At 39.9% G+C, this 14547-nt stretch overlaps 1 protein-coding gene across 4 annotated transcripts; it reads left to right on the forward strand.

The window, feature by feature from the left end:
- Window positions 1–332: 332 nt before the first annotated feature.
- On the forward strand, window positions 333–9813 carry cbsb (cystathionine beta-synthase b). 4 transcript variants are annotated; one of them, XM_056390247.1, is made up of 15 exons: window positions 333–437; window positions 1876–2220; window positions 2718–2824; window positions 4177–4311; window positions 4370–4467; window positions 4547–4751; window positions 5494–5585; window positions 5851–5973; window positions 6076–6160; window positions 6284–6389; window positions 6755–6832; window positions 6936–7070; window positions 7913–8021; window positions 8119–8203; window positions 8914–9813. In XM_056390247.1, the coding sequence occupies exons 2-15, from the start codon at window positions 1883–1885 to the stop codon at window positions 9030–9032; spliced, it is 1815 nt and encodes a 604-aa protein (XP_056246222.1). In that variant the 5' UTR covers window positions 333–437; window positions 1876–1882; the 3' UTR covers window positions 9033–9813. The 4 variants fall into 4 exon arrangements, with proteins under 4 accessions (XP_056246222.1, XP_056246223.1, XP_056246224.1 ...); XM_056390248.1 differs by having other exon boundaries at window positions 4388–4467; XM_056390249.1 differs by having other exon boundaries at window positions 4409–4467.
- The last annotated feature ends 4734 nt before the right edge of the window (window positions 9814–14547 follow it).

Raw genomic sequence — 14547 nt, forward strand, 5'->3', positions numbered from 1 at the left:
TATCAATCAGTCATCGTTTGAATGCCACATGTCTGTTTTGAGTATTGTTACTTACCATGTGCATCTCTTCATGGCCACAATTTACCATCTTGTAATGGCTACTTCCGGCATGATAATGTACCATAAAGTAAAAGTCTACTTCAAATACATGTGTTATAATAATAATTAAAACCGTCTGACAAAGGCCAGTGCCAGTTGCATTATGAGCAGTGGTGGAAGAAGTGTTCATACTCCGTAGCTTAACCTTGTGAGTACCCTGACCACCGAGAGGGGGCGCGACGGGAAGCACAATGGGGAAAACAAACTGCGACACAATAGCGGTCAATCAGCGTCGAGTGTGATCAGGTGGGTTCAACCTGGGGATGTGGGCGGGGCCTGGCTGTGTGTTGGTGGAGGCTCAGTGACACGCAGCTGCCGGTGTCTTCTCTGAAGTACAGGTGAGTGCACGGCTCTTTAATTGACGCTTTTAGTTATTAGTATTTCAGCATCTTTTCTCCATCACTACTAAGCAGAAGATAATATTGCTGTGATCTTAAGTTACATGGAGCCAGTTTTATTTAAAGTAACGTTGAAAGGGACTTCAAATATCCGTAAAGACTGACGCAACTTTTGCGTCATTTTCATTTAATCAGTGTTATTTTAAATACCTGGGACCAGAAAATCCGGATTTATTTAAATTTGGTCACATTTGAAATTTAAACCCGCATCATTACAGACTGACCAATAGGCTGTTTAGATATCTATATTTGCTTCCTCTTGTCCAGTCTGAAACATAAGGTTAAATGAAATTGATTTAAAAGCCAAATTATTTAATGGATGAAATAATGACCCACAGTTCTTATAGCGATTTTAATTTTCCCACCTGCGTTGTATGAGAGAAATATAGAAAAAAAAGTAGGTCAGCAACTAATTTAAGTAAATATTTAAGTATTGACATTTGAGAAAATGCAACCAGTGAATTTTTGGCAATTTCCTTTATTGAAAATGGTTAGTTGATTGTCAAAATAGTTGCAGGTTGATTTTCTGATGGTCAGTTAATCTATTAATCCTTTCATCCTAAAGGACTTTTTCATGGAATAGATTTTGACATGTCACAGTAGAAAATGAACAGGTGTAAATAATAAAGTAAACGAGAGGTGAATTTTGGATGGAAGCAACTCTTTAAGACCACTGTTTTTCAACTGTCACAATCTGAGGATAACAACAAGAGCCAAGGTGTTAAATGTCTTTTAGCATCAGACTTGCCTCTTGACAAGATTAGCAGATAGTGATTTCTTTTTTTCAGAACAATAAACAACTTTTTCTTTCTGTCCTGTGATACTTTTCTCCAGATCTGATCAAATTCACTGTATAACTTTTATTTGGCCTGATTTTATTTTGATGACAAGATGACATAGAAGACAAATTATGATGTGGAAGATAAATTGAATAGACATAGTGGACAAAGATACAGACAAACATAAAGCAGTTACGACATGTGTATGTGTGTGTTGGATGTTTGTATGAGAGCCACTGATATGTTGATTTAATGTCACATCTGTTATGTAATAAAAAAGGACTGGTTGGCAAGCTCTGTGCTTCTAGTGGCTGAAATCCAACAGTGTTCGTACAAAGATTTGCTCCTTTCGATGTCAGAATTTCTTCATTATTACTCGACTCTTCAAACAACGTTACTATTTGGCCAATTTTAACTTCCTGACACAAATCTAGCTAAAGTACAGCTAATAATATAGGAAACATGGGGGTTGTTAAGCATAACAGAAATGAAATATTTAGCCAGATTCAGGTAGAACCAGAGTGCAGTTTATCCATTTAAGTCTGAAGGTGTTGTATATGTGCATGTGTGACTGGATCACCTGTCCCATCTGCCCACAGGTGAGCCATGCCTTTTGTTTCTGGAAGTAAATCTTCAGAAAGTGTTCCCACTCCTTGCCCACATGCAGCTGACCCAGATGCCACTTGGGGTCAAAAGTCCTCCGGTGTGAATGGGGATGCCACAACTGTCACCAGTGGTGACAGGTTATATGCAAATGGAGATAACGGCTGTCTCGAAGTTGCAGATGAATCGTACCATGAAAATGGGAAAACCAGTGAGAGTGAGATGGAGAACAAAGGAGTGACTGCCGATCGGAGGAACTGGATCCGTCCTGATTTGCCTAGCAGGTGCACCTGGAGGCTGGGTGCGCCAATTTCAGAGTCACCTCACTGTCACCCAGCACGGTAAGAGTCATACTAATGAAAATAAATCAGTGGCAGTTTGTTGAATTATCTAAAGTGGGAGCAGGACTAAAGTGTAAGCGTGGACGGATTCTGAGACAATAGGCCCCTCAGTACAGACAAGTAAAAGGCTCCTCACGCTTCCTACAAGACACCCAGACTGAAGAGCCATTGGATGGACTGTGTATCACATCACCTGCATGTGTCCGGGAGTGTGTGCATGAGAACAAACAGCATGGGGACCCACACATATAAACATTTCCTCATAGCTTTAATAGAGATGAGAAACTTCTCTGGTAATTTTCCAATATAAATTTGGTTCACCTGTGTTTGCCAAGTCACCTGTGTCAACATGATCACTGTGGGAAAGATTAGTTGTCAGCGCGTAACAGGTTTAGATTAGGCATGAGCATATTTCCACCAAACTGTCATTAGGTAAAGGTGACGTGTATTGTATGTACAGACAGCTGATGGAGTATTTTCTCTTCCGTCCATCACAGCACCGGGACTCCCAGCATCCTCCCCAACATCCTCGGGAAAATTGGACACACACCGCTGGTTCGTTTGAACAAAATCCCAAAGGAATTTGGACTCAAGTGCGACATTTGTGAGTAAAAACTTGGCGTATCTGCAGAGCTAAGATGTGACACACACATCCATATGAGCTTGCATATCAATGAGAACAAAATACAATACTTAGGAAATGATTAAACCTCCACTTTTTTGCACAACATACAATTATGTACATTCTTTGTGTAAGACCAATATATAATAATCAGGCACGCAGAAACAACTGTCTGGGGCTTTCAGCTCTCTCATATCAAAGTACATGCGATTTTAGTTTAATACTAGTAATGCTGTGAGAGAGATAGTAGTTATGATGAGGAGGAACAGGACACATGAGTAAAACTTTGTTTTCCTCTTTCAGAAATTCGAGACACCTCTGGCCTGTAACAACAGCATTATTGTTCCTGGAAGAGAAAGTTAGCTGACAAGTTTCCTGTGTTCAGTGGGGCTGGAAAAAAACCAAGTGCTGGCTGAATGCAGCTGTAGTTCAGCAACAGAAGATTAGAGTGTGAAGTCTTATTTAGTATAGCCTGTTGTCTTTGGGTACAAGCCAGTCTTCTTTCAGGGAATAAATCATGCAGTCAAACACGGAAGTAGAACAGCTCTCATTGCTTTTATCAGGGGCTGTTAATGCCGCTGCTTCCCTGTTGGCTTCCTGCTTACCTGTTAAGAAGGGAACATTAAGGTATCATGTCGCTCGTGGCCTTATGTTGCCCACTGTGTGACCGTTGGGGATTTGTCTTAGGAGACGGATGGAAAAGTGAAAATGAGCGAGTCGTTCTTTTGACCAACAGAGAAAAGCACAGCTGCAATTAAAATGAAACTTGAAAACATTAAGGGGTTTTGCTACTTCATGGAACCTCAGCTGCACCATCTCGAACTGGCAGCTCACTGAGGTTTTTGGGTTCAGTGAGGATGAAACAGAGGAATCAGAGGCATCATTTTAAGCCTCCTAATAAAATCCCTTTTATACTCTCTTAAACTGATAAAAGCGAAATTGTAGTTTGTTCCCATGGCTTAATGAGACAAAGGATTTTACACTCAATACTTGTCTGGCTTTCACATGACGGGGATTACTCTCTAGTTCCCTCCACAGTTACTTGTAGCTGTCCCAAATTTGTAGTAATTAGCAGGTGTTAGTGCACTTTGAGAACTGTGACTGTGTTTGTCTGTGAAAAGTAGAGGGTGTGTGTTAATGAGAAGTTCTGGACTTTTGGACGACCCAGTGCCTTCCCCAAATATAATGTCCAAAATTAGTTCAGCTCGGTCAATTTGCATAATCTGCTTGACACTGGTCAGTTTTCACCGGTGGGCAAAGTGCAGTTAAGGGCTCTAAATCAATTTTAAACACATCCAATGACTCAGTTCTTTTATATGTGTGCCTATGTTTAGTGGCCAAGTGTGAGTTCTTCAATGCAGGAGGCAGCGTGAAAGACAGGATCGCCCTGCGGATGTTGGAGGATTCCGAGAGAGCCGGGATCCTCAAACCAGGAGACACAATCATCGAGCCCACCTCTGGAAACACAGGTACAACGACTTCATCTCTTCATCTTTGCTGAACACGGTGTTACCTGCATAATGAAAGAATGCGGCCTGTACGCAGGTATTGGCCTCGCCCTCACAGCTGCGGTGAAAGGCTATCGCTGCATTATCACCATGCCTGAGAAGATGAGCATGGAAAAGGCAAGCGGCTCTTTAAATGAACACGTGTTTTTAAATAATTCATTATGGAGCACTTAGCTAATCGAATTGTGTGTTCTAGGTGGATGTGTTGCGAGCTCTCGGGGCAGAAATTGTGCGCACACCTACATCTGCAGCTTTCGATTCACCAGAATCTCACATAGGTGCCGCGTGGCGTCTAAAGAATGAGATCCCCAACTCCCACGTCCTCGACCAGTACCGCAATCCCAGCAACCCCCTGGCTCACTATGACACCACAGCTGAGGAGATACTGGAGCAGTGCGATGGTTTGTGCTCTTCTTTTTCATTTTTCGTTTTGAAGGACTGACAGTCTTTTGGCTTTAATAAACAGTTGTGGTCATCACCCAGCAGCAGCATCCATACATGTGCGACTGACTGGGGGACTGTGGAATTGTGATCTCACAGTAGCCTTGTTAATCTAAATGCTTTTTTGCTTAGAAAATGGGTGAAGAAGTTGCGAACAGACTTAAAAGTGATACAGAGAAAGTACTGGGAACTGAATGGCTGTGTTCAGGATGAGTCCAACACCATCAGACCTTTTTACTTTCAGCAAATGTCCAAATATCGTTTCATCGACAGAATCAGGATATGTTTTTCTTGTGGACCAAGTTTCTTTCTGAGAAAAGAGTTTATAGTTCTGCTGCTTAAATGCGATAATATTTTCAGTAGTAGCATTACTGCAAAGATAACTTATCTAATCACTGAAGCAAATAAAATAAAAGGCAACAAACAGCAGACCTGATAAAAATGTCCATTTGTAAGTTGACTTTTTCCCCTCAGATTCATTGCTTCATTCAAATGGCCAACAAATTGTGTGTATATATATATATATATATATATATATATATATATATATATATATATATTATATATATATATATGTATATGTATATTCAATGTTTCGCACCAAAACGCACTGTGTGTAACCTTTGTACTCCTCAATAACTGTTGTTACTCAACAGTGGATCTTTTTTTTAGCTTTGAGAAGAAAATCCTTTCACCTTTCAGGTAAATTGGACATGTTGGTGGCTGGAGCCGGCACAGGTGGTACACTCACAGGTGTTGCTCGGAAGTTGAAGGAGAGGTGTCCCAACGTCAAGGCAAGACGCACCATATTGTCTTTAAGAACCTGTTTGAATGGATCTTTATTTAACTACATGTTTGTGTGGAGAGCGAGCGATGTTGTACAGATGAGGTTACTTCTCTACTGCTATCAGTGTATTTGACATGAGGTAAAGAGTTTTTAATTCAATTCAATTCAGTTTTCTCCTGTCAACCCAATATATCAGAAGAGACATGGACATATTTTCTGCTCATTCATTCATTCATTCATTCATTCATTCATGCCGCCCTGTCTGTTTTCAGATAGTCGGTGTGGACCCTGAAGGCTCCATTCTGGTTGAATCAAAGGAGAAGAATGAAACAAAGGTTATGTATGAAGTGGAGGGCATTGGATATGACTTCATCCCCACAGTTTTGGACAGATGTGTGAGTGTATTTGTGCACATGTGCATTTGTACATGTAAGATTTAGCACGGATTGCATACAGAGCGATAATCACGTGTCTACCTCCCTTACACATCTATGCAGGTTGTTGACATGTGGTATAAATCAAACGATATGGAGACGTTCACCATGTCACGCAAGCTGATCAGAGAGGAGGGTCTTCTGTGTGGTAGGTTCATCCTGACCGGCTAAGTTAACTAGATAAGGATTTGTTGGTAGTGTACTGCGCAGTCGTGGAGGTTTGTAACACCCTCTTAATTATATGTTTGATATTTCGTATGTTTTGCTGTAGGCGGCAGCTCTGGTTCAGCCATGGCAGCAGCAGTGAAGATTGCTCAGCAGCTCGAGGAGGGACAGCGCTGTGTGGTCATTCTGGCCGACTCCATCCGCAACTACATGTAAGGGGGGGGGGGGGGTCCCCTTATTAGACAGAACAGTGTAGAAGTGACAGGAAATGGGGGCAGAGAGAGTTGCAGGATGACAGGCAACAAATATCACCTAAAATCCCATCAGGGATTCTATAGTTTCCTGTCACCATCTTAAACCCATTGGCAAACACGACATCCCACAGTCTTTAAACCTCTTACTCAGCTCAAAACTAAACACCACTTTGTCTTGATGTGAGAAGAAGATGGAATTACAACTAAATCCACAAACTTAAAGAAAATCTTGAATCTGACCAATTTAAGGTGCAAGCTGACTTCAGACTTCTGCTCTGTGTTGTTATCCGTTCAAACTGCTCTGCTCGTCGTTTTGCCTCCAGGTCCAAATTCCTGCGTGATGAGTGGATGTATGAGAGGGGGTTCCTCAGCCTGGAGGCTCCGATGGACCTCAAACCCTGGTAAAATAAATGAATAAAAATCAGCCACTTCTATAAAAGGAGAGCTAATCCAACACACAGATGAGTGTTGAATAACATATTTGTCTCACGCTCTCTCTTTAAGGTGGTGGAGCCTGACTGTCCAGAGTCTACACCTGTCTGCCCCCCTCACTGTCCTACCATGGGTGTCCTGCCAGAAAACCATTGAGATCCTGAAGGAGAAAGCATTCGACCAGGCCCCAGTCGTCACTGAGTCGGGGTAGATCTCTTCATAATGTTTATGTAAATTATGTGAATGAATACAAAGACATTATTTGGATATAAACTGATATGAATAGTGTCCAACAGAGACTGGACTGCTAGTAGCCAAAGCGGCAGAGGACTTTCCATGATGCAGATTTTCTAAAATGTAAACAAAAAGGCTGAACACTGAGCTGTACTTAAACATTCAGTCTGGTTTATCCTCAATACATTTCCATCAGGTTAAAGCTCCACAGATGTTATTTTTACCTCGTGATCCAATATATCCGCTAGAGAGAAAATGAAGAGCTGAAACTTCTATGATTTTTGTTAATATCTTTCTCATTTTCATCACGGACTTCGGATCACGAGAAAATAAAGGGTTAGAGTTAATATAAATTGTGTTTTTATTATTGGATTAAATATTATGTTAAATATATGCTATGTTTTATATTCTGTTGGCAGCTAAACTGCCTTTATGTATGTGGAGAATACAGAAAATGAAGAAGACTAGACCATTTCCAACCACCCCCTACTTCTGATAGCGAATCCAAACACAAGCATTTTGTTGTGTGTGGTCCAGGTATTTTCTTGTTGTGAGGACCTTAATATGTTAATATGTCATACTATGGGGACTTCCCCATAATGTAAATCATTACATTTTAAGTTCAGGCATGTTTTAAAGTTAGGTTTAGGTTAAAGTTAGGGTAAGCATTAGGGTTGGGCAAATCATACTCATGGTTAAGGTTAGAGTAGGTCTCAAGGAAATTAATGTAAGTCATTGTAATGTCCTCTAATATGGTGTGTGTGTGTGTGTGTGTGTGTGTGTGTGTGTGTGTGTGTTCGTTCGTGTGTTCTCAGTGTGATCCTGGGGGTGGTGACCCTGCAAACCATACTGTCCTCTGTGTCAGCTGGGAAGGTAAAACCCTCAGACGCTGTCAGCCAAGTGTTCTGCAAGACTTTCAAACAGGTCAGTGAGTAGAAGCACAGGAACATGACAACACGGATGGCAGACATGTAAACATACAACTGTTTGTGTACTAATCTCGTTACATTCGTGCTTTCAGGTGCGCCTGACGGACAGCTTGGACAAGTTGTCCCGTATCCTCGAAACAGACAACATCGCCCTGGTGGTGCATGATCACACCCAGTGTAAGATATTTTATCCATTTCATTATTTTATTCATTCATTTATTTTCTTTGGCATTTTTGCCTATATTTTATAGCAGACATGAAGTTAGGGGTCTGATCCAGGTTGTGAATAAATAAAAACTCAACTGCTATTTATTAAGGACACACCTGTCCTATTTCCAAGCATTGATGAACATCAATGCTTGGAAATAGGACAGGTGTGTCCTTAATATGGCCATAGTGTGCGTTTATGAGACTTAAAGACAGTTTTATTTATCCTTAGACTGCAGTTAACATATTTCATTATGGATTTATGTGCAGGTTATTTTTAATCTAATAATTGATTGTTTGGTCTGTAAAGTGTCAGAAAATATTGAAAAATTCACATTACAATTTCCCAGAGCCCAAGCTGTTGTGACTTTATTTACTTGCTGCTGTGCCCTGAAGACATAGCGCTGCTCAGAGAGTTTATTATAACCTCTTGTCCTATAAAAACAACGACTGAAGCTCTTGTCAAGCAACAATCACCATCAACCGCTCCTGGCAAGAAAACATGTTTGGCAACAGACAAAACTTGCAAATAGACCCTTTCAGTATTTCATAGTGAAGTAACAACAGCAGTACTAAAATATAGTCAGGTTACGATAACTTTCTTTTCTTTATCCTTTTGTGTTTCTGGTTTTCTTCTGTCAGTAATGTTATTATAACTGCAGTCGTCTGTCTCTCTCCAGATGAGGCTGATGGGTCAGCCTGCCAGAGGCAGATCCTGTTTGGCATTGTGACAGCGATTGACCTCCTCAGTTACATCACCACACATGAGAGTCAGGATCTGTGCCCATTTCCTGTTTAAGACGAGATCCATACCACCTGCTAACCAAGAGGCAGCACATGATCACCTGTGGTTTGGTCTAAATCATTTATTTTCATGGTTTTACAGTTGTTATTTTCTTTACCCCATCTGTTTCCCCATCTTTAGTTCCACATAAGCATTTGGTCCTATGTAGTTTCAATATATCATGCTCTTAAATCAAATATAAAAGATAAGGCTGGTGAGAGTCTGTATTTTTATTTTATATTTTTGTCATTATCTGCTAATCCAATGAAAATACCAAAAAAAAAACCCCAACAAAAACACATCACAGTGTTGCACTGGCCAATATGCTCCTCCATTATGATTGACATGAGAACTGTAGTTTATTCACATTTCAATACCACACACTGCAATGTTGTTGTAAAGACTCACTGGTGCGCCAAATGTGTATGAATCCGCAGCTGAAAATAGTCCTCAGCAAATGCACTATTCACTCCTGTTTGAGTAGAATTTATTAAAAATTAGAGAGCCGAGCTGATATAGGAAATAATTTAATTTGTTTAAAAAGAAAAAAAAATGTTTAGAATCTGTTAAGGTTTACATCTTCAGTGAGAACACATGGACTTGGACCATATGTACAGGGTAGGGATGTCAGACAGCAACACTCTTGGTTTAGGTTTTTCCTGGATGTGCAGGCATTAAGGAACATATAAAAAGGCCTTGTTTATCCTTTAATAGTTTATCTGACCAATGTTGATTCATGTAATTTTATTTTTATGATTTTTTAAATATGAATCATTAAAAATACTTTTTAAATTAACTGTTTGTTCATTCTGTTTATCTTCCATCTATTTATCTTCTGTGTTTAAATGTGATCTCTCTCCCACCATCCACTGACTCCTGATCAATGACTTCCCAATCAATGCTGTGATTGGTTTTGATCCCATGTTTGTATTTGGGGTCGTACAATGTCCCCCACATATATCAAACCATGTTGTGACATCCCAAAGTTCCATGCTTGATTAATGTGATAACAACTGAACCATCTGCATGACAAATGACCAATATCAATTTTCTGAGGATGACTGTGAGATGTGATTGACAGGAATGGAAATAGACCTTTGATTAGGATTAAGACAATTAAATATTTACAATACTTTACCTGGAAAAAAATCTCTGGATTTGCTGGAAATCTATTAGTGTTGCTTTTCCGCAGCTCAGTAAGGGCAGGTGGATGAATGCCTCCATCTTGTGGCTGAAAAACTCAAACCAAGGACGCTAAAGACGAGGACGGTTTCAAGTTACAAGAATCTGTAGCACACTTATGGAACTGGCAGTAAATGCAGATCCATGTGCATTTTTAAATCAGAAATCTAACTATTTTTCCAGTTTCATTGAAATGTACATAGTTTTCATTTCACTGCACTCTGAAATTAAAGCATGGAAAAATTGGAGGGTTTTTATGTTTGTTCTTTTGGTAAAGGGAATCTCATTGGGGTTTAAGTTGGAGACCTCGCTGCTCTTCCATCATTTGCTGCTTTTTCTTCTAGTTCTGACATAGCCTCGAGGCACAGTGGCTTCAGAAAGTTTTCAGACCCCCTATTTTCTTGCACACTTTATGGTGTTGTTTATTTCATTTTAAATGGATTAAACTGCAAAATGCATTAAAAAATTAAAGATCGAAGCTTTCATTTAAAATTTACAACTATGCAGTAATTTGTAGAAGTCCCTTTGGCAGCAATTACAGCTTCAAGGATAATTAAAGCAAACAAACCTTCATTTTTTGCACACTTTATTGTGTCGTATATTTAATTTTAATGAAACAAAACTGCCGAATGTTTTGAAAATGAAAAACACAATCACTCATTCACAATTTACAATTATTCTGTAATTTGTAGAAGTCATTTTAGGCAGCAATTACAGCTTCAAATATGATTAGATCAAACAGGATGGAGTGTAGATTGATGGGTAAAAATGGAAATTTTACCTCTTTAAAATTAAACCTACAACACAGTGAAATGTGCCAAAGGTGAAGGGGTTTGAATACCCTCTGAAGCCACTATATATTTTAGGTCATTATCGTGATGAACCTCTGATCACCTAGTCTCTATCTTTGTTAGTTCTCCTTTTCTCACCATGGTGGCAATAAACAGCACTACTGCAAATAATGCTTTAGTCAATGTAGTACCAGACAGAGGATTTCTGAGTGATCGACACGAGTTGGGGAAACAGGAAGTGTTTGCATTAACTTTCTCAGGCTTCATTTAGTTCCATTGCTGCAGAAAAGCTGTAAGTTGTTAATCTAATACTTGATCCCTGATTTACATAGCTTTTCTGTGACCTGAACTTTTTCTTTTTTTGCACATGGCAGTATCCTTCTGCTCCATTGGACATGAACTGCTTAAACCCCTTTATAAACTGGAAAAATGGGGGGTTTGACCTTTTTGAGCAGTAGTGTATGAGCGTGCGCCTTAAAACACACAAAATGACACACAATTTTGGGTCAGACCTTTTAATTATATTTCCCTCTACGCTCAAAACGTGCTTTGTTTGTTGTTCCTTCGCTCTGATGTTTAGACTGCACTTAAGGCTGTTTTTACATGCATCTGCTGAACGGAGCTAATCTGTAGTTAGTCACGGTCCAAGATTAAACTAACAAAAGTGTGACGTGGAAACATGGACCCTCCTGTGCAGCTACACTGAGAGTGGAAAGTAAATTTTTACATATTCATAGATTCTGGATTTTTCAATGAGCGGAGAAGGAGTTGATGAGTTGTTTTAAGATTATAAAACAAAGTAAATGCTGTATGATAGAACATTAAAGTGTTCAAAAATAATCTTTTTACAGAAAGAAATCCAAAACACTTGTTCTTTGACTGGTGTACTCATCTGGCCTGTTAGTAACGTGTAATGTTTCAGTTCACCAGAGGGGGGCAGAAACGACACACGCTGCAAGGTCACAGAAGGTATTTTGTGTGTGTGTGTGTGTGTGTGTGTGTGTGCATGTGTGTGCATGTGGGTGCATGTGGGTGCATGTATGTCTGACAGGACAGCTCTCAACTTAAACACACTGCGCTTTATATTCAGTTAATCGTGGGATTATTGAGTCCAGGGGAGTTTAAAGTGCCATGTGAAATCACATTAAAGGGCAAAACACTTCAAATATTCTCACATGAAAGACGCACATTCTAATGCATAAAAATGTGAAATATGTAATTTGATTTGGCTTAATGATTTCTATTTGGAAAAAAAAGATGTGGAGAGTGACAAAAATGTGTAAGGCTGCACTGCTTGGTGTTTCGTTTTTTCATACCACACTGATCCATGTTCTAACATACAAAGAAATCTTTGCATCTGTATTTACATCATCATACATCCAGCAAATAATACCATCATGGTTTGTTGAGTTATCTCTTCCATCCAGTTAAGCTGCCTTTTCTCTGTGTAACTGAGCGTCCACTGGTTTACCCTGTTCAGTTCAATGATCCCCTCCTGCATTGAAACCTTTCATAACCTCCCATCTCAGAAAGGAGCGTGTTGATTTATAGAACCGAGAGTCTCCCAAAATTTTGTTTCATGGTTTCAAAGGGAAACGTTTCAAATTACTTGACATGCACTGTGATGAACTGGAAACTGTAACCATCAACTACATTATAAAACAGGGCCGTTCGAAAGGTGCGAACCAGTCATAGCACAACAAAACCACAGACAACACATCATACTGCCCTTGACTGCCCTCTGCACGTGGTCATCTGATCTGTCACCAGCGGCAGGCTGCGACAACATTCCTGTATGGCACTGGTCTCTTCCTGTCATCAGCACAAGACTGCAGTCAAGTACTTAAACGTGCAAAAGTTTTAGCTATTTTAGATATTTAGGTTCTTATCCATCACACAGTACCATCAGGGAGGTGTCTGATTGGTCCCAGTTTAATTCTCCAGTACGACAATGACCACAAACACACAGCCAGAGTCATAAAGGAATATCCTGCAACATGTGGTGCGGTCCTCACTGAGCCCTGATCAGACGTCTGAAGATATCTGCATAAAGGAGGTGCAGTTGTCTGTCTGTATGAAGAGTAAGGAGGTGACCATGCAAATGAAGAACATAATCTATCTAATCTATCACAGAGGTATCAAAGGTATTTGGTTTGCTAAAATCAATAGTTGGATACTTTCTAAAAAAGGAGGTGAAAACTAGTAAAAGCAAGAAAAAGAAAAAACAATCAGACAGACAGTGTTGTGGATGATCAGTTCACAAAGAAATACAAAAAGATAAACCGGTAGAGAACAAAGGGTGGACTGATAAAACAAAAAAACCAACCTCTATCAAAATGATGGAAAGAGGGATGTGTAGAGACAAAAAGCATCCATCCATCCATCGAAGGAGGTGCCAGAATTCTTATACATGTGTTTAAATCCCATTTGATAAATCTGTGGGTTAAAAATCTGTCACACATTCACTGGTAAGACTGAGCTGAGTTTCACCTCTCAAGGTGATGGTAACCCACTCTTGTTCTGCCCTCTTGATAATAAACAGCAGACAGTGTCTGTATTTCTCTACACTGAATGAATGTGGTGTTTTTCTTTGTTCTGTATCACTCCAATCTGCGAAGCCCTGCAGAGGGCGTTCCCATTTTACTACTCAAATATGTTTCTTCCTAAAGAGGTACAGTAAATACAATCTATTTTTTTCCCCTAATTTGATCCGTGACCAGGTCTGTTTAGTTTGGGAGGAGGGCTGCTCAGATCTGGCTGCTTCTTGACGTAATGAGAAAATGAAACCATTTTCAGAATCAACAGCTCATTTGAAGCACCACAAATCGCTGCCAGTGTGTGACTGGTGATTGAAAACAGTGGGTGTCTTTCGAAATTATGTATGACGCACATCCAGTTCACTCTCAGCCTTTCAATGCTTCCCTTGCCTAATGAGAATAATTGCAGACTTAGAGAGTAATCATTTGCCTAAGGCCTGAGGTCTTGAATATACTAATCAAGGAGTGTGAGCTATAAGTGACTAAAAAAGACCAACCAATGATTTAATTTCACATTGCAGGCGGGCGGGGGGGGGGGGACGACGACACCCATAGACCCTCAAATGACCTCCTGAGACAGAACCTGATTTAGTTTGATGATGACACACTTTAGTAAGTCCATAACAGTGTGTGAACACATACTTAACCCTTTACAATGGTTCATTACAGCAGGTCTGAATCTGGGGGTCTGGACATCTAAAGGGGTCACTGGATGGATCTGAGGAGTCGTAAGATAATTATGTTCATCACTCGTTTTTTTATTTATTTATTTATTATGAAATACAAAGTAGTTTTACTTCTTCCGCCCATTTATTCACACACATTGAAGCCTTGAACAGCTGCCTTCACCAAAACTGGTTGAAATGCCTCAAAGCTTGTTTCAGTATCACTCACTGAAGGCGAACGAGGGCTAATTAGCGACAGACCTAATGGTTTACTTTGATAAGGTTCCACAGTTGTGTGCACAATTATCTCTTTGTGGCCCTTTTTTTTGGTCTCCTTTTTGTTTTTTTGTGTCTT

The sequence above is a fragment of the Seriola aureovittata genome, chromosome 11, assembly GCF_021018895.1.
Source record: "Seriola aureovittata isolate HTS-2021-v1 ecotype China chromosome 11, ASM2101889v1, whole genome shotgun sequence".
Taxonomy (NCBI): Eukaryota; Metazoa; Chordata; class Actinopteri; order Carangiformes; family Carangidae; genus Seriola; species Seriola aureovittata.